Source organism: Calidris pugnax, unplaced genomic scaffold, assembly GCF_001431845.1.
Source record: "Calidris pugnax isolate Ruff unplaced genomic scaffold, ASM143184v1 scaffold220, whole genome shotgun sequence".
Lineage (NCBI taxonomy): Eukaryota > Metazoa > Chordata > Aves > Charadriiformes > Scolopacidae > Calidris > Calidris pugnax.
Window position 1 is genome coordinate 101,234 of NW_015090963.1, and position 22,200 is coordinate 123,433.

The 22,200-nt window shown below is 43.4% G+C and overlaps 1 protein-coding gene across 1 annotated transcript in view; it reads right to left on the reverse strand.

Annotated features, from left to right (window-relative positions):
- Positions 1–613: 613 nt before the first annotated feature.
- The window catches only part of DCAF12 (DDB1 and CUL4 associated factor 12), a 34,654-nt gene continuing 13,067 nt past the window's right edge, over positions 614–22,200 (reverse strand). Inside the window, exons 4-9 of the mRNA XM_014952485.1 lie at positions 21,531–21,591; positions 17,351–17,544; positions 16,195–16,260; positions 15,321–15,483; positions 11,300–11,484; positions 614–10,515 (exon numbers count right to left, since the gene is read on the reverse strand). Coding sequence (XP_014807971.1) covers positions 10,357–10,515; positions 11,300–11,484; positions 15,321–15,483; positions 16,195–16,260; positions 17,351–17,544; positions 21,531–21,591 — 828 coding nt within the window. The 3' untranslated portion in view covers positions 614–10,356. The remainder of the gene's footprint in view (positions 10,516–11,299; positions 11,485–15,320; positions 15,484–16,194; positions 16,261–17,350; positions 17,545–21,530; positions 21,592–22,200) is intronic.

A 22,200-nucleotide genomic window follows, 5' to 3' on the forward strand; every position in this document is an offset into this window, starting at 1 on the left:
GAACAGGTCCAGAGGAGGGCCACAAAAACGATCAGAGGGATGGAGCACCTCTGCTATGAGGACAGACTGAGAGATTTGGGGTTGTTCAGCCTGGAGAAGAGAAGGCTCCGGGGAGACCTTATAACAATACCTGAAAGGGGCCTACAGGAGAGATGGGGAGGGACTCTTTATCAGGGAGTGGAGTGATAGGATGAGGGGAAATGGTTTTAAACTGAAAAAGAGGAGATTTACATTGGATATTAGGAATAAATTATTTTCTGTGAGGGTGGTGAGACACTGGAACAGGTTGGCCAGAGAAGCTGTGGATGCCCCATCCCTGGAGGTGTCCAAGACGAGGCTTTAAGCAACCTGCTCTAGTGAGAGGTGTCACTGCCCATGACAGGGGGGTTGGAACCAGAAGAACTTTAAGGTGCCTTCCAACCCAAACCATTCTGTGATTCTGTGATCGGTGAAAGAAAAACAATAATTCAGTTTATTTCTTTTGAATCAGTCGTATCAACATAGAGCCTGGACTGTTGCCAAGAGAAACTCAAGCCCACTTGCTGTCGAACTCCCCTGGATTTACTTGCAGTAGGATAATTAGCAAATAAAAGGAAACCATCAGCAAAGCCAACACGCTATACAAATACATTTTATTTAGAGATACCCATAGTAAGATGCACAAATACTTTTTGTTCACCAGTTTTCAGATCACACAACTTCAAGTAGTGGAAAAAACAAACTGCAGTTAATTACAATTATCTATATAACAGGGCAGTAGTAAAAGATCCATTTGTCAGACTACAGCATGGTTAACGATACTCAGGTGAGAATGTACAGATCTAGGTATTTAAAAAGTGCATGGGTCGTCGCCACATACACCAACATGCTTTTTCAAAGAGCAACATCTTTCTGGCATGTGAACACAGTAACCCGGTTAATGCAAGATGGAAAAATCAGGCTCTTAATTTGATCTGGAAATGTATCTATTTAACAATTTTCCTCCAAACGGCAAATTAAGAGTTGTTTGTGACTGACACATGGAAAGCAATCTGTAAAAAAAATAAATCACTATTACATTGTTCATGTAGTCAAGCAACACACAGATGACCTAAAATGATCAGTTCCAGCCTACACCTCCACAGCTCTTCTACCACAGTCTTCTTCAGAAGAGCCTGGAGTAGCTGATTGCATTTAGCAAGCTGGCAGAAGGGCTGTAATCTGAGATCCAAGCTCTTGCACCCACACCGAGTTCTTCCACAAGCCAAAGACATCTCAATCCTCACATTTCAAGAACCCCATGTTCCACCTGCAAGCACGTCAACTGGATCATGTATTGCTGGGTTTTACTTTTAAATTCCCATCTAAATGGAGGGAAAGGTAGGAAGTGGTGCTGATCTGAGAGAGTAGCTGCATTGGTTTGAAGCTGTTATTTAAAACACGTGGAACCTGGACTCTTCTCTCCAGTCTCTCCGACCAAGGAAGTTCAGCAGGTTCCACTGCTCAATGCAATCCCTGTTTTGCTTTTAAATAGGGATAGTGCCGTATGGTGCGCAGGAAAAGACCAGCAAGGACTGTTGTGTGGATGATTACACATAAGAGCAAGAAATACGTTAAATCAGTCTTCAGTTAAACTTCTTCCCTTGCAAACAGAGAGAGAGACAGAGACTGACTTTTGCATTATAGTTGAGAGGCACATTTTGCATTGATGAACAGAAAACCCCAGTTTACACTGCAACCTTCTGTGGATTAGAACAAAAACTTCCTGTTAACGCAATTTTAAAAGAAGAAATTAAAAAAAAAAAACTCAGTTACTGTTCTTCTAGTCAAAATTCTAAAACTGCTCCCTCACCTATTCTACCCAGAGATACCTTTCCACTTGTGTGTATGCAGCTGTTTTTCCTCCCTAAAACTTGTTTGTGTGAGAGATTCTTGTTTCTGTGCACCTTGGAAGTAGACAAATAGAGATGCCTCACAGGGTGGGCCCTGGAACCCTGTACCACGCTCAGGAGAGACGAGAAAGTCTGGAGCATTTTGTACATACGCAGTGAACCCCAGGAATAAACAACGAGAAAAATAACAGCCACGAATTGGAACAGCCAGCAGTGCAGGAACCAACTCCTCCATGGGGCAGGAATGAGTTTGGAGCAAAGCCTTTGAGATCAAAAAGGGGAAACTAGGACAGGGATATCCAGGGCTGAGCCTAATGAATAGGGAGGCTGTGAGCAAGGCCCCACATCAGCAAGCTGCTGCCTAAGCCAGCAAACTGCAGCAGGGCTTACACTGGTGCCCCCAGGGCTCTGCAGAACTGGTACCTGGACTAGTAAACCAGCAGAGGATGGGGAACTTGCTTGAAACCTCAGTGACAGAGGGTGGCAAGATGGCTGGGAGGAGAGGCTGAGAATGGAGACACAGCGTTTTGAATGACAGAGCCCATTAGAAGTTACTCATCCCACTACTTCTGTCATGGTCCCACCATCACACCTGCACTGAGGGAGAAGCCCAGAGCAGCCAACTGAAGCTGCAAGTCCCACTTGGCCTGTTCCACCCCGACTCGTGTCAACTCAACAGCCAGCCAAGTGGAGGGCACTGCAGAGAAGGCCCTTTCACTCCATCAGGAAGGAAGGTGGAGGTGGCTGGTGGCAGCAGAAGAGCACACTAGTCATCATCAGTCACGACAACAGAGACAAGTGCATTGGTAACCTTGAGTGACGAGGGGGGAGAGCAAGGGACCTCTGAAGAAGCTGGTTCTTCCCCACACCATCTTCACATCTCATCTGAAGAGGGATGACCTGCAGTTCCACAAGCTCTGGGAGGAAGCAATCTGCAGTGGCATAAGCACATGGCATGACAGAGCAGACCCTCAAGGCTTCCTTTGCTCAAACACCCCACTACCAGCTCACCTCTGAGCGTAGCCAGCCTTTGGCACCACTGCTGGACAAAGCTCATTAGAGTAACTTTTGCCTTTTGGGCACAGAGTTAGAGTTTAGCCCGTACCCCCGCGATAACAAATTTTTTCATAATCCAGCAAATATGCAAAAGGGAAAAAAAAAAAGTCTGTAGAGAAAGCCTTTAAATAGGATCAAGTCAGCAGAGAGTCAGTGATGCACCCTCTTGGTTTTGCTCTTGGTGAAATCTTTACTCATGACATTGAGCAGCAGCCAAAGATGCCACTTCTCTGGTTGACTAAACCACCACTGATCCGTTTAACAAGCTGACTGGGTGCAGACACAGGGCAGCTCCACTGCCTGCTCTGCTCACATCCACTGCACAACACGGACACAGAAGAATTCCAGCTCCTGTAGACTGCACGGGAACAGAGTCCCCCCTTCTGAGGCAGCCAGCCAGCCACTGGAGTCCATGGTGAAAGCAGTGATCTTTCTACAGGGGGCTACAGGTTTTCTTTTTATTATGACTCCGTATTTTTCAGACAAGGCAAACAGCTTTGCTAAAGGTGAACTAGGAAGAAATGGGAGAAGAGGAAGGTGCTCAAGATTACAAAGTGAAGTTAAACCAATGTGTTCTACTCTGAAAAGTGACCATGATAAAAACAGGACCTTACTGAATTTGAAGAAACTCTGACATTATCAAGAACTAAGGAAGAGAACTCCAGATTATGTCTGCACTGGGGTACAGAGAGAACAGGTACAGTCAGCACAGGAAATACACACACATTAGAGCTCCTTGACCATGTATTAATGCCAATACATTGATGACTAATCATGCCGATTCTAGAAGCAAGTATAGCCTCATGGATCAACAGACCACAGTACTGTACTTCAGTTAACTATGGATGTACAAGGCCACAGGAAATGAAGACGTGTTCCTGTTTCCATGCTCTTATGATCAAATCAACCTTAGAGCTGGGAAGGGACATCTTATGTCAATCACACCATCCTCTGTTAGTTGCATAAGAGACACAAACTCAGCCCAAACTCCAGATGTCAGCTTGGGTTTGAGAACAAAGATATCCTTTGCTAAATCAGAAAACAAAGCCAAATGTGTAATGTCTTTATATTGGGGAAAAATTTAAAAAATCATTGTTCAGAGGAGAAACAATTTACAAGGTAGCTCTGAACATGGAGCCCCATGTGCAGACAGACAGGCTGGTTTTGCATACTATCTGCAGCTTCCCACTGTTCCATTTGCAAGCTGCACCAGCAGTTTTGAACAGTTTTACCTTACAGTTAAAAATGTGCATTGTAACATTTGAAGAGAGCTGTTACTACTGCACTTCACAGCTCCTGTGGTAGTTCAGGATCCAGTGCTGTTTCTGATACAGCTCATGACAGAAACAGCAAGCTGAGAAAGGCTCTGTTAAATGGGAGGAATTGCAAGAGTCGTTAACAAATATCAGACCCTGAATTTAAAACAAAAGCCAACAAATATCAGCAAGTCCTGATTATTATTATTTTTTTTCTTCAAGACTTTGGATCTTATTAAGTATATTTGGGAAAAAACCCCAACATTAAAAACAGTTCACTGTAAGGACATCCCACCCTCAGGCAACAAGTTGTGATCACTGCACATTTTCAAATGCCTTGTGTAGTTTGTGCATCGTATATAAGTACATCGTAGGCAATGGGGGAAGATCCAGCATTTGTGTACATATTAACATACGAGCAAGCACTGACAGATGTCACAGGTAAGACTGACCCCAAGACAAACCAGTGCATTGATTTTGTGTCTACACCACATCCTAAAACAAATGGAACAAGTCACGAGTAACAGTACAAACCTGTTGCAACTTCAACACGTACATCTTAGAAAAAGACAATGCATGTACCCAGCCCTAAGACAGCGACGAGTTTGTGAGATAACTTCACAAAGATCAAGGTACCAGAAGAGGAAGGCACATTAACCTCTGGTTGGTCCGTTTCAGTATTATTTGGATGAGTCGTAGTGATTTATATACCCTGAGACTGTGGGAGGCTTTGAAAAGGAAAGGAGACCAGGTGAATGGGCAAATAAAAAGTACAAGTTTAATGAGATTTTAAGATTCAGCACCTGAATTTTCCCTATTAATAAGGGAATCTAGAAAAGCAGTTCCTAGGAAAACAATGTATTGGCTCCTAGATGTTCGGTCTAGGACTATAGAGACATCGCACTATGTTGCGAGAGTTTTTACACACCCTCCCAGCTTCAGTCTAATGACCAGAATCTGTGTACAGTCAAGGGGTTTACTTGGTGAATTTTTGGGTACTGAAATGGTCAGGCAGCCCACATTTTCCCAACTCTGCCAACCCCAGCAGCCGGGTTTAGGTCTGTGTGCACTTTCTTAGACCATACTGCTCCCAGCAGGGTACTAGAAAATGGCACTCAATTTTTAATTGGGAAGATTCCTTTCTGTCAAAAGCTTTCTTTTCAATAGCCAAGTAATAAAGAAACTCAGCATCACAAGCTAAACAGATACTAATTTAAATCCTTGAAAATTAACATGGAGAAAAAAAAAGAATGAAGAAAAAGGATATCCACTTGATCTCTCTGAAAGTGTTTCCGATTTAAGCCCTTTCACAAGTACCTCCTGAGCAATGAACAAATATCCCCTCTGTGTTTTTAAATTCCTCAGGAGTCCTGAGAGCAAATACCTAACACTGTTGGGCTTTCCCCTTGTCTCTCGTGCCCCCCTTGCCCATCCTCACCGCGCACCGAAGCGCCTGCTCGCAGAGACAAGGGAGAGCAGAGACCCCTTCAGAGAAGATGTGGCTGTATTCTCCTTTCCGCTCTCCCTTGTTTGCAAGGTGGACCAATTCCTGGTGTCTGTGCTTCAGAGACCTTCGAGTAAGTTACTGAAGGCAGTGCAACACTCAGAAATGCATTTTCAGCTGCGGTCACACCGCGGGCTCTGGCCATGGGGCAGCCAGTAGCGTAACAGGGATTTCTCACTTGGCTTTAGGCTACAGAGCGTGTGCCTGGCATCACACACAGCTCTGCAGCAGTACCCCACTTCGGTAATTTTAGTCATAGCAGCAATTGTGACAGAAGCTAATTAAGAACCTCTCAGACACCTTGACAAAGCAGTTTTATGGAAAATAAGGGTATCGGACCACCACAAGCAGGCCTCAGTGCTCCCACCTGGCTGCAGAAAGATGCTGCTGCTTTGCCGGGATGCAGCCCCCGACAGCACATCTGTTCTTAGTTTCTTGCAAACTAAACAAAACAGGTGGCCTCCACGAAGGGTATAGGCAGGCCTGCTTTATTTCACATCCGCACCAGGTGAGGGACATCGGATCACAAGGTCAGCAAGTGCCTCTCAGCCGAGGGGCAGAAATTAAGACACTAAACCACCACTCCACATAGCTGGATCATAACTTTAATCTGTTAACTCTGCAGCTGCAAACTATATACAAAGCAAATGCTCAGGTGAAGGAAGAGGATGAAATTCTGGAGAAGAATAACTGATACAGAAGTATCTTAATCCTTAAGATACAAAAAGCTGCCAAAGACTAGAAATGGAGGCAGCAAATATATCCCCACAATGTGAATGTAAACTTCGTGGACAGACTAAGTCCAGTAAGATCACTGGGCACTCTTGCAATGAATCTTAAAAATGGATCTACGCAGAAAATGAACAAATGAGACTAGGAACAAACACTTATTAACTACTCTTTGGTAATTAACTCACCTTGGACTAACATCAGCAGCACTGATGAGGAAACCAAACAAATGGATTTGTTTCTTTACCACAATCCCAGACAGAACCCGAGGAGAGTGGTAGCAATTCTCCCTGTACAAGGGAGAAAGCTGGAGGAATTACCAGGAATAAGGTGTTTGGTGAAGAGGGTGAGCACCACCCTCCTTGCTTTGCTCAAGCTGATGCTGCAAGGCAGCTTCTGCTGCCTTAGGAATGTCCATCACAGAACACCCAATTATTAACTGAGGGATTGCTACCCAGTACTTACAAGCTGGGTATTAGTGAACCTATAATTAAGTCATGAGTTTGATTACCTGTGATTATGATTACTGAAAATGCAATACCCAAAGATACCCAAATTATCAAGTCTACTGAGAAGAGTGGTAAAATTAACTGCTTCCCACACTCACCAGCAGCACAAAAGATCCCACACAACTGAAAATCAATAGCAGGAAGAAAAGTCTGAAGGTCTGAAGGAATGTTTAAAGTTCTTTTTTATCCTTCAAGTGCCTAATGCAAGATAAACCAGAGTCTGTTCCCCCCCCACCAAGGAACAGACTGCTACTGCTCCCATCAGTCAGACATGTACATGGGCAACTGCCCAGTTCTACAGTCTGAGCCAGTCTCAAAAGTCTACCCAGTTTAAAATAAAGCGTTGAAGGTCTCAAGCATGGCTTGACCAAAAGCCAGAACGCCCATTTCTGACTGACAGAGGTCACCTCTGCAAGTACAATATTGCTACAGTAAAGACTGGGGTGATCTGGGGGCGAGTAGGCAACCCCAAACAGAACATTCAGGAGCGCAGGAAAGAGGAAGGAAGGGAAAACATTAAGAAACATTGACCAACCACAAAATATTCTGAAAATTAACATCTGTATCACTACAAGCCTTTAAAACCACTGAAACTGGATAGAAATTTAGTTCCCTCTGGCCCAATTTGTTTGCGTGCTTGCAGCACTATCTAGTTCATTTCCATTTTGAGGAAGGGGGATATTCATACAGCAACAAGGGTGGCTCCCTCCCCATGAGAAGTTATCTTTGCAAGAAAGCACCCCGAAAGCAGGATACACAGACGCATGTGAGACTTGCAGAATTTTACATCATTGTCCAGATTCTTCTCAGAATTGCCCAAAGCTCCGTAAGCAGACAAAAAAGGAAGAAAAGGACAGTCACACTATCAGGCTTTAGGAGGTACTTTGATGTACTCAGGGAGATCAGAGTCAGCGGAGAGGGACACTTTCCAGGGCTGCCTCTTCAGTAACCTAGAGACTCTGCAGAGAGATCAGCCTCCGTGTTTGGAGGCTGAAGCTCAGTCCATACAAATACCCTTTTTGCTCCCTCACTCAGACCTGGAATATGCTTCAATTAATAGATCAACATTAGGGCTAGGATTTCCAGACCAGAATTTCCTTTGGCACTGGTGACAAAGTGCCCAACTAGTAACTGTCGTTTCAGCAGAACCAGAGGACACTCAAGTAGACTCAAGCATCTAGTTTCTTTAAAACAAGCAAAAAATAAAAGCAATGCCTCAAACCAAGTCCAAATAAAAAAACCTAAGCAGAACATGTTCCCTGTGACAGAGTGATCTTACACAGTAGCTGGAGGAGTAATCCTAGAAATACACATCCTGCCGTACTTCACCAAGGCTTGTTTGTCTCTGCATACTTCCACTTTTCAAAATCCCTAAAATAACCAAACAGAACAACACAGGTACCATTGCAACATCTTTCAAAAACAATGAACAACTCTAAATAAAATTTGGGAGCTCCTTTTCTACCCCATGGTATATAATTTGCCCCTTTTCAGTGAAAAGCCTGAATATCCACACACGCAGCACTGTGAACTGATTCAGTTTTAAGCTATCAACCCACCAGGGAAGTAGAATTATGAAACGCTGCAAGAAGATCTGTTTGTGAAGCACCTGTGTCAGTGCTCAGATTGAGCAAATTATACTTCTGGGACAAGTGCACATCTGGGAGAGCTCTTCTCTTGCCAGGATTTCCACCGGATGGGAGGGAACTGCATTCCTTGCAGGACTTCCATCCAAGTCTCCACTACCAACTGGAAAGCAAGTCTGAGGCTCACTGCTTGGCGTTACTGATGAAGATACGGAGTACAAAGATGAGAAGGACCACGAGGATGCTTTAGGCAAATCTGGCAGGAATTGTGTAAGGGACTAGAGCTACTCTACAGTGGTGGCTGCCATCTCCAGCAGAGACAGGAGAACAGAGCATGTTCCAGCCTTGTCTCTCCTCTCATATTCAGCCAGCTGCCCAAAACAGCGAGGCACAGGTACTCTATACTCCACTGGTGGCAGGGGAAAGGCATTCACCCGAGCAGGACAGAGGCCTCAGCAACAAGCTGAGAGTGCAGTGCCTGCCAAAAGGCTATGTGGAGCACCCTGGAGTCCTGCATTTTAGCTGAGTATTAGGCAAGACCATCACCCTGGAATGCCCTTCAAGGCTGGACCTGAAGGGCATTGGATCTATTCTCCTCATGCAGTCCCACATGAAGTTCGAGGGAAGTTGAATGCAGAAGGCAGGAGGGCATCTGGGGAAAGACTGAGCCTCCCCTACAGCAAGCAGGATTGACAGCAGATGCTAGAGCAACGTGAGCAAACTGCAAGTTATCTTGCTACATGGAAAGCTGCTAGTTCACATTAGTTAAGTCCAAGACACACTCTTTAACCTTTGAGGAAAAAAAAGAGTTTATTTATTCCACTGGCTTACTAGAAGAGATAGCCAACCAGAACAGCTAAAATGAGAAAAGCTTCCACAACCTGGGACAAAAAAGGTCTTGGGTTTTAGGCAGTTTACAAAGAACCCATGAGCTACTGCAGCAGCATACAAGGAACCTTGGCTCATCTGGAAAATGGATAGATTTGGTTCATTTTGAATGACAAGAACATTCATGACCCTAGCCCCCATTTTGTCTCAGCGCCTCTGCAGGCCCTCAAAGTAATGTCACCCTGCAAAAGCCACGCTGCAGAACAGCCTACTCTTACTCCAGTTGTGCAAGCTGATACCTGGGACAGACAAGGAAGGAACAGATGATCAGTTTTTTTGCTCCTGGCACTGCTGAAAACGACAGTTCAAATACAAATGCACTTTTGAGAACTCCTGCAGTTCTGCAGGACTTCTGCAGTTTAGGTTTGATGGGCATTACCCCTGGGCTCCAATGAGTACAGCTTAAAATTACTGTATCCCTCTACATATAAACAGTGTCATTAGACTTGTACTTTTAAAAAATAAGATCAACCCAGGCCAGGGCCAGGCTCTGCAGATAAAGTAGTAGCTTATCTCTTATAAATATTTTTAATATTTTTTAATTACAAGTAGTCCTCACTCCAGGTAACATAACTGACACAAAGTACCTGCACACACGCAGCCCCTAGACTTTCACAGAAAGCCCAGGAGCAACCACTCTATAAGAAAGGAATCCTACCTCACAGCAAAGTAGGGGAGGGGGCACATGGCCAAGATAGCCTAAATGTGGGGGAAGAGTCATTTGGAGTAAATACAATAAAAAAGGGACTTCAAACACCCTTCATATAAAGGATCAAGGAGGTTAAAGCAAAAACTGGTTCAAAGAGATGTACAAAACCAGGAGGCTAACAGAAAACTCTGCCAAAAAATAACTTGCATTTAGATCGGAAATCAATGGCATCACACAATTCTGTTGTTAAAAAAAGGAAAAGAAAAGTGGAAATCTCTGTAAAGATCAGCATTTATAAAGAGTTATCATTAGCTCCAGAGACCAGCGTAATTCCCATGAAGTCCTGATGGAAGGGGGCCTCCTGCCACAAAGAGTTTCGTTCCAGACGAGTCATAGCAGTGGGTGTAAACAGCATTTGGGAAGAAATTTATGTCAGAAAAATAATTCCTCCAGGTTTCATCATGATTCTGTTAAAGGAAAGTTTAGATTATTATTGTTGCCAAACAAACCCAAAATCTTGTTTCATAAAAGCAGAAGGTAGTTTCCAGAGCCTAAAAGGGGATCTTTTGCATTAATGCTCCCTGAAGCTACAGATAGATCAACTTGAAGATACCAGAGCTGTCCTGAAGCTTTTTCTGGGGACATTTGGGCCAAACATTGGAGCTGGGGGGAGGTGAAAGGTAGGGAAGATACCAAGTTTCATTAGCTTTTAAAAATGCATCACAATGATACGAAAGATAATGGAGAGAAATTAGACAAAGCCATTAACTGCTCTATGATAACATACAGGAAATGGAACTCAAGTGCCTGCATTACCCCAGGAAACCTGTTTCTAAAACTGCACACTATTAAATTAAATGTCTCTTTGCTTTGAGTACCCTGTTAGTGTAGCATGGTTTTAAAGGAAGACAATGTGTTTTTGTGCTTGAGGTTGCTGAAAACTAAAAGTTAGATTACGTTGAAAAAGATAAAGATACAAAAATCTAGTTCATTTATGAATCAGTGCATAGGAACGGGTAGTCAGTATGCCTTACAGTCAAGCAACCAGCCTTCAATACCCTTCCATAAAGCTGTTGTAGAAAGCAGTTCTGCAGCACTTCTTGCTCTTCGTGATTACAGTTATGGGTTACATGATCACTGTTTTACTGGGTCGTGTTTCATACAACAGCTCCCACTGCTATAAAAAGAACCGCTTCCCGAGCCCTGAGGCACTCCTGTGTGAAGGGTCTCCCGCAGCTACCAGCTACTCACCAGCCAGCCTTTCCCAGTAGTCAGCTTCAGGATTTCACTTCCTCCTAATCTCTGCCTCTGTCCGTAGCAGGGCCGTGGGGGCTTTTCATCCAGGAACCTCTGGGCTCTGATGTCGTAAAACAGTAAGGAACCTTGCCCCGTCCCCACAGTGATGATGTGCTCGTAGAAGCTCACCGACCGAATGCCTGTCAAACAGAGAAGGGACATGCGAGGCACTAAGGAAGATGAATGCTGTGGCTCTGCAGTGCTGCTGATTGGTATTTCCTTTAAGAGGAAACTACCTACTAGCGTTCTCCACAACACTTAAGTTTCCAGAGCAGGGAACTTAGCACTTAAGCTACGGAGCAGGGCTGACAAATCCCACTGATGCTGTTGAAACAGCAGCCTCAATTATATACACCACCTCCCTTCTCCTCTGAGGCCACCAGCTGCACTGACACCATGTAATAAGAAGCTTCATTCTCAGCATACCCCATAAGCAAAGACCGTAAGCCATTTAGGACCAAGAGCAGCTTTCTTCTGTCTGCCAGAAGCCTCTATGTGAACACACCACGAGCGAGTAAGATGGCAGCAGAGAGATGAAAGAACATCACACTGGTTTCCCCCCTGAGCTCACACCCTATTCAGCTACCTGCTGAGCTGTGATAAGTGACCCTGTGAGAAAAATTACTGTCCCAGCTGCCACCAAGCGCATTTTGCAGATCAACAGGCTAGCTGGAAGCAAATATAACCATAATAATCACCTGCCACTTTGCTGCTAGGATAGACCAGGCTCTTAAATCACTTTGAAGCTATCTCCACTCAAATATTCTCACACAAGCACACCTTACTCTTTGTAGCTGGTGCTTCTGGCACTTCACCCAGCAATGAAAAGAGACTGGCAACCCTACAACCTAAGCAACACCATGTTACAGCAGCACACGGGAAGCTACCGCAAGTTTCCAGTCCAAACAAAACATTCTTGCACAATTCAGTTATGCCATTAGACCAAGTAAAACAAGTGCATTTTGTTCTCACAAAATCTAAATCTGAAGCCTCAGCTACACAAGGTTCCCTTGGAAATAATCTTGGGGAGATTTTGCATGCAAGAATTTGCAATCTGCGAAACGTCCTGTCCTCTCACCTCTTTAGTGTGCAAAAGGTTTGTTCTGTGTAAGCACCCTACCCCAAACAGCTCTCCTAGGCAGAGTAAACCCCGCCACATCTCTGCTCTTCCTTCCTGCACAACATGACGCCGGGTTATAAATGCTAAGGCTTTTCAAGCCCCCTTAAAAGCACCACTGAATTACAGCCCAAAGAAGCGTTCAAACAGGAGGGGAGGAGTGAGTTATGCCAGCCACATCCACGTGCCAACTGCTGTCACTGTACCAAGTGGGACTGAACGTCACAACACCCGTAATGTCCTGAAACACACCCCGTGGGACACGTGGGAGCAGACGTCACAGAGGTGTGGATGGAGCTTCCTTTTCCCCTTTGTACAGAGTCCTAATGAGAAACACATCCTCATCCTTCCGCCTCCGCAACCTGGTGCTGCACCCACAGCCACCGGCACCGGTGACACGCACTTAGAACAAGTGAGGCCACACTGTCGTGCTTCAGGTGTCACCAGAAATTGTTCTTCTCAGCTGCAGGCTTAATAGGTGGGAAACCACTGCGCAAGTCTCACACCTGCTCAATTAGACTTACCAGATTCATAGAAGAATCTCTGCTTTAATTAAGAAAACTGCAAATGGATTTGAGCAAGTTGGAGACTTCTTCCCCCCCCAGCCCCGTATCACCCCATTTAAAAGGCCTGGATCTGACAAATACAGGCAGAAAGCTTTAAACCATCCGCAATCAGCAAGAACAGTCACTTGGACAAGAGGAGAAAGGCACAAGAGGGAATGTCCTCTTATTTTTGCTCCAAAAGTGCTCTTGACAAGCAACCCAGCAGAACACTCAACAGAAACAGGTGATGATAGTGTGAAAACAGATAGCTTATACTTTTCAATGTATTTTATTAAAAACAAGCTACAAAATGCAGAATGACCATGGATCTTTCTCTAATAATAAAAAAAAAAATAATGGAAGGAACCCGTGATGTACCCACTACTAAAAGGACGTGCCTAGAACTGATCAGGGTAACCTCTCCTACATTCTCAGCACTCTACCACCTGCAGGCATGGACTATTTGGGTCAGCAAACTGAACGTCGTTCCTGAGAGGCAAGGAGGCTGTACAAACCCCAGGAGGAACTGAAGACACAGTTGTGTGTCCTACACAAGCAGCAGACACAGAGCCAGGGCTGTGCGAGCTCTGTCCTCTACATTAGCATTGCTGCCTTCAGGATACAGAGTCAAGGGCAGAGGACACAGCAGTGCACGCCAGCCAAGCAGAAAGCAGTTGCTCTTGCAGATCATGGAGTAGATTCCAGGGCCTGCACTTCCCTGTACAGCTGCTAAGAAAAGCAACACTTGCAAGATGCACTAAAAAGCATTAACTACCTCCTGACGTAGAGCAGACAGGGTTACACGGGGTAAAATACCAGCCCTGGTTCCAGTCTTGCTAAGTGAGAGGCTTTCTCTGAGCTGTTTTCGTACACAACACTAATGATCTGAAGTTACTGTGGACCTACCGCCTTCAGCAGGTGCATCTGGAAGCTGAAAGCACGTTCAGGTAAACACTTCAACACAGAATGCATGTAGGCATGCTCTTAAAAGTCAACCCAGATTTTAGTGCGCAAATCAATAAGGCTGAAACGCTCTGTGTCTTGGGAATTAATATTACTTAAGTGCCTCCATCACCATGCCAAAAAAAAAATCCACCTACTACAAAGAACAGAAAACAGCATTGAACAAAGGCTTTTCTCCAGACATGAACTGGAGGTACCCCAGAGATACTACCTACACACAGATCCGCCTTCCAGCAGGGATGATCACATACTCAAGGCAGAAGCTTTCAGCCCCCAGCCACTGAGCACCACACTCCTGTATCTTGGTACCCCTTCCCTAAGATACTGACAAGTGACAGTGTCCTGACCTCCACAGAACCCTCCCTGACAGCGGGTTGGAACAAGGGCTGTTGCTGGTATGATGTTCAAGTGGTGACACAAACTGGTGAAGCACCTTCTCTTACGCTGTAGAAACTAAACTTCTATCTAAAAGAAGCAGATCCTGACATTTATCTAGACAGCGCTATTCAAAACTCCAGTAACCACATAAATAAAACTTTCCTAATCCTTGGCTGCATGCATTCTCTTTAAATAACTTGCCCAATGAAGAGATGATGCCTAGAGCCACGCTAAAAAAGGAATGCAACTTATTAGTCTGGGACTGATACGGTTTTAAATAGGCATCACAACAAAGTGGCTTCTCATGCTTGAAAATAAAGTGTATAGAAAGAATTTTATGAGACCATGCACGCTGCAAGCCCTCACTCTTGGCCCTGGTGTAAGGTTCGATTTGATATTTTCTATCCACATCAGAGAACAGCACTCAAATCTGCAATTTTTAATTTTTTTTTAAAAGAGTGAGCTTTTGTATATTTTAAGTAAATAAATACACATTGAAAACGAAGAGTATCACTTGTGGCTTTAAAATTACAAAGAAAGCATTCAATCACAGCACAGACTCCCAATACGACAGCACAGAGCAGACAAAATGCCTCTTTTTCTGTTCCCAGAGAAAAATGCAAGAATAGGCAGTATTAATAGCAGTACGAGACTGGAATTTCTTTGAGATGAAGTGAAGCAGAGTAAGATGCAGTTAAAAAAAAAAAGAAAAAAGTAAAATGCATACTTTTAAAAGTTTGGATGCTGTATAATTTATCATGAAAGCACTAATGTCCACCGTTAAATCTCAGGGGTGCTTTCTTGTTGGTTACTCAAGGAATACTGTCATAAAAGCAAAACCCACGTACACTGTTAATCATTTAGACTATCACATGAAAAACCCTTCCTGTTTATTAAGAGCTTATCTTAATACAGTCTTAATAGCTGCTCCTGCAAGCAAACTGTGTGAAGCCCCCTTTGACACCTCTCTTACCGCTGCCGCGTTCTTTGGAGCAGACGGATTTGACGTTGTGAGAAGGCTGCCTGGGGTCCAGGAAGGAGACATGTGCCTGCGACCCCACCGCGTACACTGACCACTCCTGACCGTAGGCCAAGCACACGTTCTCCCTGCAGTATGGCAACTTGGTGGAAAGCAACTGCAAACAGAAGAAATAAAAATTAAGCCATTTCGAGAAAAGAGCAAGATAGTTAACAGGACAATTCTGTAAAATATGGTCCAGGAAGTCGCAGTGAAAAACAACAAAATACAGCTAAAAAAATAAAAGTTCTATTTTTGTGGTGAACTTAAGAGAAAAGCTACAAACTGACCTGGAGAAAAAAAACTGGAGGAGATGGGATGCCTTATCTGAACCAAACTGAGATGATAAAGGCAGAAGCCAAGAATTATGCAAAAAAACCAATGAACATTTCAGCAAATCACTTTACATCTTTCTAAGCTGCTGTCATTTCTTCAGCAGGTGTACACAGACAGCAGCCCTCAGCTGAAAAAGCTTGCTTCGTACACCAGCACAGGTATGTCTGGGTCTGATCTGCAGTTACACTGAAACATGTGCAACTTCCTTTATCAACACTGCTAATCAAGCATCCATCATACCCAACGCAACAGTTCCCTTCAGCTCACCCAGGACTGGCAGAAATCAAGAGCACTGCCCATCCTCCAAGTTAAAGGGAGTGGGCAGTTTCTCTCCCTCAGTTCTCATTTTTAGAACATTTCATTATACATAAAGCTTTTAAGTGTTTTAGAAACACTGCTACTCTTAATTCAAGACTTAAAAAGAGATGAAGTGGTGAACAGCCTTAACTGCTAGGTAATTTTTGAAATTATAAATCAACAAACAGAAAAACACCTTTGACAGTGTGTGCTCCGCTTTCCAAAGATGAAAATACCCATCTAGGGACACAGCTCCCAGCTCCTATTGAAAAAAAAAACAAAAGTAAAAAAGTTAGTTTCTATATTACAGATGTCCTCACAAAAATCACGCTCTTTACTGGGCAGGCTGCATACTCTGGATTGGACTCATCCATAATCCTGTATGTGCTTATCAAGATAAATTTGAATTTTATTTACTGATCTTGATAGAACACAGTTCAGCACAAAGGTGCCAGGTAGAATAAGAATTAATAAACCAGTAAATAACCAAAAATAACTTTCAAAAGTATAAATCTTGTTATTCAATCAAATAATTAATTATTAGACCATATAAGCTAAAGCTGACAATTCTCTTCAGCAGCTCCTGCACTGATTCTGACCTTGAAGCAAACATTTCTTTCCAGACATTACTCTGCAGAAAAAGCTCTATGAATTCTCCATCACAGAGGCGTAATTAACAGCTACAGAGAAAAATAAAGCCCACAGAAGCACTGTGCTTTTGACAGCACACCCACCTTTGCTTCAGACCTTCTCTGTTCTTTGAGGGCAGAAAGAATAGTAATGGAGGATGAATTGCTACTCCCACTAGTGATGACAAGAGACCAGCACAGGGCAGGTTAACATTTACTGTCTGTCGAACGCCAACAAAATAACACAAAGCAAACCCTGGTGCCTGCCCTGTGTGTCAGTCACCTCACTTGCTGCAAGGGTTCAGCCATCAACAGGGCAACTGCCCAAATGTTAGCTGGTCTCCACCAAAGGGGAAGGAAAGCAGCAAGAGCACTCAAGAGTGGGCTTCAAGCTGCAAGAGGGTTTTTTTGTACTTTATCTGCTTCTTGTAAACATTGCCTGTCTCCCCTGCTTAGGATGCAAGTCTAAAAAGCAAACACACAGGAAAACTGTTCCTTCTGAAAACATGATTTATTTTTCCTACTTGACCTCTCCATTCACTTGGGGCAGAAGCAGACATAGCAGACAAGGATGATGATCTCATATGAGAAGCACGCAAAAGGATCAGGGAAAAAAAATATTAGGTTGCTTCTCTGGTATTTTTGATTTAGATTACTTTTTTCTTTTTCTAATAAATATGGGCAGTTTCAGGATGTCTCAGCTGTCTTGCTTATCTTACTGACCTTGTTCTTATTGTTGAAAGCCAGCGCTCGGACTTTGCAGTTGTCAGGATTGGTGCTCTCCTTGGGGATATCCTTCAGAGCCTTGTGTGTTATGTGGGCATAGACAGGAACTTGAGAGAGATTGTGCCTGGCATCGCTTTTGGACAACACATCCTCTGTGACTTCCCAGAGACCCATCGAACCGTCCCGGGAACCTGGATAAACAGTCCAAAAATAAATAGTACATTTCGCATAGACATAACTCCCCTTTTTTAAAAAGGAATAAGCAGTAGGGTCTGAAAGAAAGGAAGAAAGGATACTACTAATTTAATCTAACTGAACACAGCGTTGGTGCCTAGATATTAATTAACAAAAACATTCTTTCAGTGCCCTGTAAAATTTGTAACTTTGTAAACTATCAACTCTCTACGCGGTTTCCAAGCAGCTAGATAACCTCATCTGTTTTCAAAGTGATTAGGATGCATCAAAACCCACGCTCCTGTAAACAATCACCATTAAAGACTCCTGTGCTCAGCCTGGCTTACCAAGGTTGAGACTGACAGTCTGTTAAACCAACACAAAAACCTCCAAGAAAACTCAGCTGGGTTTACACCAATTTGGGTTCATTTGATTTCTGCCAGTGTGCTTATGGATTTGTACACACCCATTTCTGAACCGAACAGAAACAACCATTTCAAACCATAATCGGTACCAATTTGTACCAAATCTATTTTAAAAATTATTTTTCTTAAACGCATGCAACCTTTTGTTTAAAGAATGTCACAGGAGGCTGAACAAGCAGGAGCTCATTTTATTTTTCTACTGAATTTGAAGATATTAATAAAAAATATGAATCAATAACAGAAACAATACCAGATGAAGGAAGCTGAATGTCCTTGGTTTGTAGATCAACACAGGCTTAATCCAAGGCCCTATACCCATCCCTTCTGGTATTTAGGCACCTCACTTCCATCTAAGTCAGCTCTGACAGATTTGACATGTACCTCAATTTCTTCCCTACACACTGTGAAAAAACACATCCCTGCTTCTTTCACCAGGAATGCATAGGAAATATTTCACATCTTGAAGATGCCAGAAAAAACTAAATAACTGCACTGGACTATTTAACATTGGCACATCATAGGGAATAAGCTGCAAAGACAGTTAAGCAAAACCTCTCGTCCTAATACGGGTGCAGAGAGGTGTTGCCAGGGATTCTGTCATTTGCCACTATCACTTACTCCAGCCAAATACAGAAGGAGCTTCCCTAATGGCACAGCGTAGCAGCAGGCAGCACGTGACACGACATCCTGCCAGTCAATTTACATGCTGATGGTGTTTAATGGTGCCTAATCTTGTTTGCTGCTGAGGCTGAATACCCAGCAGCAGAATTTCTACACATCTTGAAATAGTTTAGGAGGAAGCTCTCCCTTTTAACAGTCCTAGCAGGTGAAAAAGTCCACGTATGTTGTTCAACTGGTTAGCCCTGAAGCCCAGGACAGCATCATTTGTTACCCAAGGCTCATGCCATCCTGGGCATTATTCATTCCATCTGAAGCTTCTGCTACGGAAATCTTTTTGTCCACCAGTACAAATGAGTGGACCAATGTGTTCTCCCTCAGCTATGGTGCTTAGTCAAGAGTTTATTTTTATGTTTATGGGCTACTGAAATACACTGCCGAACATTTTACAAGCAGAGCCCTGCCTTGTTCTTGTTGAAGTTGACACAAGCAGAGCAAAAATCAAGCCCCTAGTCCTCTTTGTACTCTCTCAACAGTTCTGGTGGCAGTGAGAAAATACACTGGCAAGTCTCAAACCTCAGGCTATGTGATCAGTGTGATCTGCCATGGCACCAAACGCCCTTTTTCTTTTCTGTGGCGTTTAACCTGCCCCAAGGAAGTCACCAAAAAATCACATTTAGTTTCTTAATTCAGATAAAAGTATTTGCTATATCCTCGATATCTGGAGTTCAACTATATCTGCTCCTCATTTTCAGATGCAGATGTAACTGAACTCTGTAAGATTAAAACATCAGAAGTTGTCTGTTTTCTCCCCATTAGAATCAACAGCAATGTCCTGAAGAACTCAGTTTAGCAATCAGACTTGCCAACTGCTTTCAACAAGTTTTCCCTGGTGTCTCAGGTCTGGAGATTAGAACCTACATCCTGCTGTAAGCACCACACAACAGAGGATGTGGCTGTCTTCTACTCACACCTCCACCCCTGGGCATACAGAAAACATTGACAGCAACACAGTTCGATCCCACATGCTGGGCCTCTCTGCTCCACTGGGTCCTTGTCTTTCCCTTGGGTATCTGTTATCATCTCTGCTGTTCTCCTCAAGCTTATTAGCTGACAAACTTTTTTTAATGCAGATATTTGGGTTGGAGACTTGCAAGGATCGAGTTTTATATTAAATTCAAATTCCAGGATTAGCTTTTTGGTTTTTGAAAAAATAAAATAAAATAAAATCTTACTGAACTAACAATTCAGTACTATATTTTTGTATGAGACTGTTATGATTTTCTATCATTCAGTTTGACACCTCCCTGTACAGAATACTTCACACTGTCAGCACAGAAAGACCATAAACTACTAATTAATGCAAACAGCATATTAGTATTGCTGCCTTTACCCAAGTAATACTTTATGAAGTAACACAGATTCTCCAACTAGTTACTAAAAAGTCAATAACTCACCTTTTCTATTACAGCTTTCTGTATAAGCTATGATAGTATATGTGCGTACACACACAAAACAAACTGAGTTTTCATTAATTAGTCTTCCATAGGATTTCACAGAATCACAGAACGGTCAGGGTTGGAAGGAACCTTTGGAGATCATCTCCAACCCCCTGTCAAAGCAGGGTCACCCAGAGCAGGCTGCACAGGAACCCATCTGGGCAGGTTTTGAGTATCTCCAGAGAAGGAGACTCCACCACCTCTTTGGGCAGCCTGTTCCAGGGCTCTGCCACCCTCAAAGTAACAAAGCTTTTCCTCATACTGAGATGGAATTTCCTGTGTTCCTGTTAGTGCCTGTTGCCCAGTGTCCCTGAGCAACACTGAAAAGAGTATGGCCCCATCTTCTTGACACTTGCCCTTTAGATTTTGATAAGCATTGATGAGATCCCCTCTCAATCTTCTCCACGCTAAACAGACACAGGTCTCTCAGCCTTTCCCTTTTCCTCATACTGAGATGGAATTTCCTGTGTTCCTGTTAGTGCCTGTTGCCCAGTGTCCCTGAGCAACACTGAAAAGAGTATGGCCCCATCTTCTTGACACTTGCCCTTTAGATTTTGATAAGCATTGATGAGATCCCCTCTCAATCTTCTCCACGCTAAACAGACACAGGTCTCTCAGCCTTTCCTCATAAAAGAGATGCTCCATTACCTTGATCATCTTTGTAACCTCCACTGGACTCTCTCCAGCAGTTCCCTGTCCTTCTTGAACTGGGGGGCCCAGAACTGGACACAGTGCTCCAGATGGGGCCTCACCAAAGTAGAGTGGTAGGATCAACTCCCTCAATGTGCTGGCCATGCTCTTTTTAATGCACCCCAGGAGATCATTGGCCTTCTTGGCCAAAACGGCACAGTGCTGGCTTATTGTCAACTTGTTGTCTACCAGGACTGCCAAGTCCTTCTCTGCAGAGCTGCTCTCCAGCAGGTCAGCCCCCAACCTGTACTGGTGTATGGGGTTATTCCTTCCCAGGTGCAGGACCCTACACTTGCCTTTGTTGAACTTCATTGGGTTCCTCCCCACCCAACTCTCCAGCCTGTCCAGGTCTCACTGTATGGCAAACTAACTTACGAGGATGTTACAGGAGACAGTGTTGTTGCTCTGCTGTATTCCAAAGTTATTAACTGATAACCAACACCCCCCTTTAAATTATTCTTCTTCTGTGGAATCCCTCCCTATAATTCATTGTGTTTAGAGATGCTCTCATAGCAACACCTACTGGAAAGACAGGAATATTCCCTCCAATACTAGAAAAAAAATCAAATCTAGACCAGGGCCCTACAAATAAAACTTAGTGGAGCACTGTAGTAAGACCAAGAAGGGTTTAAACAGCCAAGGTACTTCAAAGTATTTTCAGATGCCCTGATAAAGGTGCTTCCCTAAGACCTATAAAGCACTGTACATCAGTATAAAATTCTGGAAAAGCAAAACCCTTCCCCCCCAAAACTGAGAGAAAATTGACTTTACCAGAAACAGCCATGGTATCACTGATCCACGCAATTGAAAATATCCAGTCCTTATGTCCATCCTAAAAGAAAAAAAGGTCAGATTTTTCTATGCCATTATACTCTAGAGTAGTCTCAAAGCAGACAAGTATTCTTCACTCAGAATTTTAGTACAAACTTAGGAGAGACCTACACTAAGAACATACAGGAAATATTCCACTATCAGGCTGGAGCAGTTTATGTACCTAACAGCAATTTCAACTCTTTTTTTGATTGTGAAGTATATAAGTAATAGAGAGCAATTAGGTGATGGAAAACCAGGTTGCTCTGACCATGGACAAACTGATCTCAATTAAGGATTTAGATTTTCCATTTCAAAAGCAGCACTCTTTACTTCTGTAAAGTAGCTACATACTTCTATTTCCTGACATGCAAATCCCTACTGCAAAAAGTAACCAAAACCTTACATTTACAATATATAACCTACACATTAACTCTTCAAAACTATTACTTCAAGAATCTTTTCTTTAGCAGGTGAGGGGCGTATAGGAAAACGAAAGACAATAAGGCTCTAGTTCTGTTTGAAAAGCTATGAAGTCACAGCAGGAGGCAAATGAGTATCAAGTCATACAAATCTTCAGTCAAGCCTTTCTGCAGCTGGTTATCTGCTACTGCAGAAACTGTGACCTGAC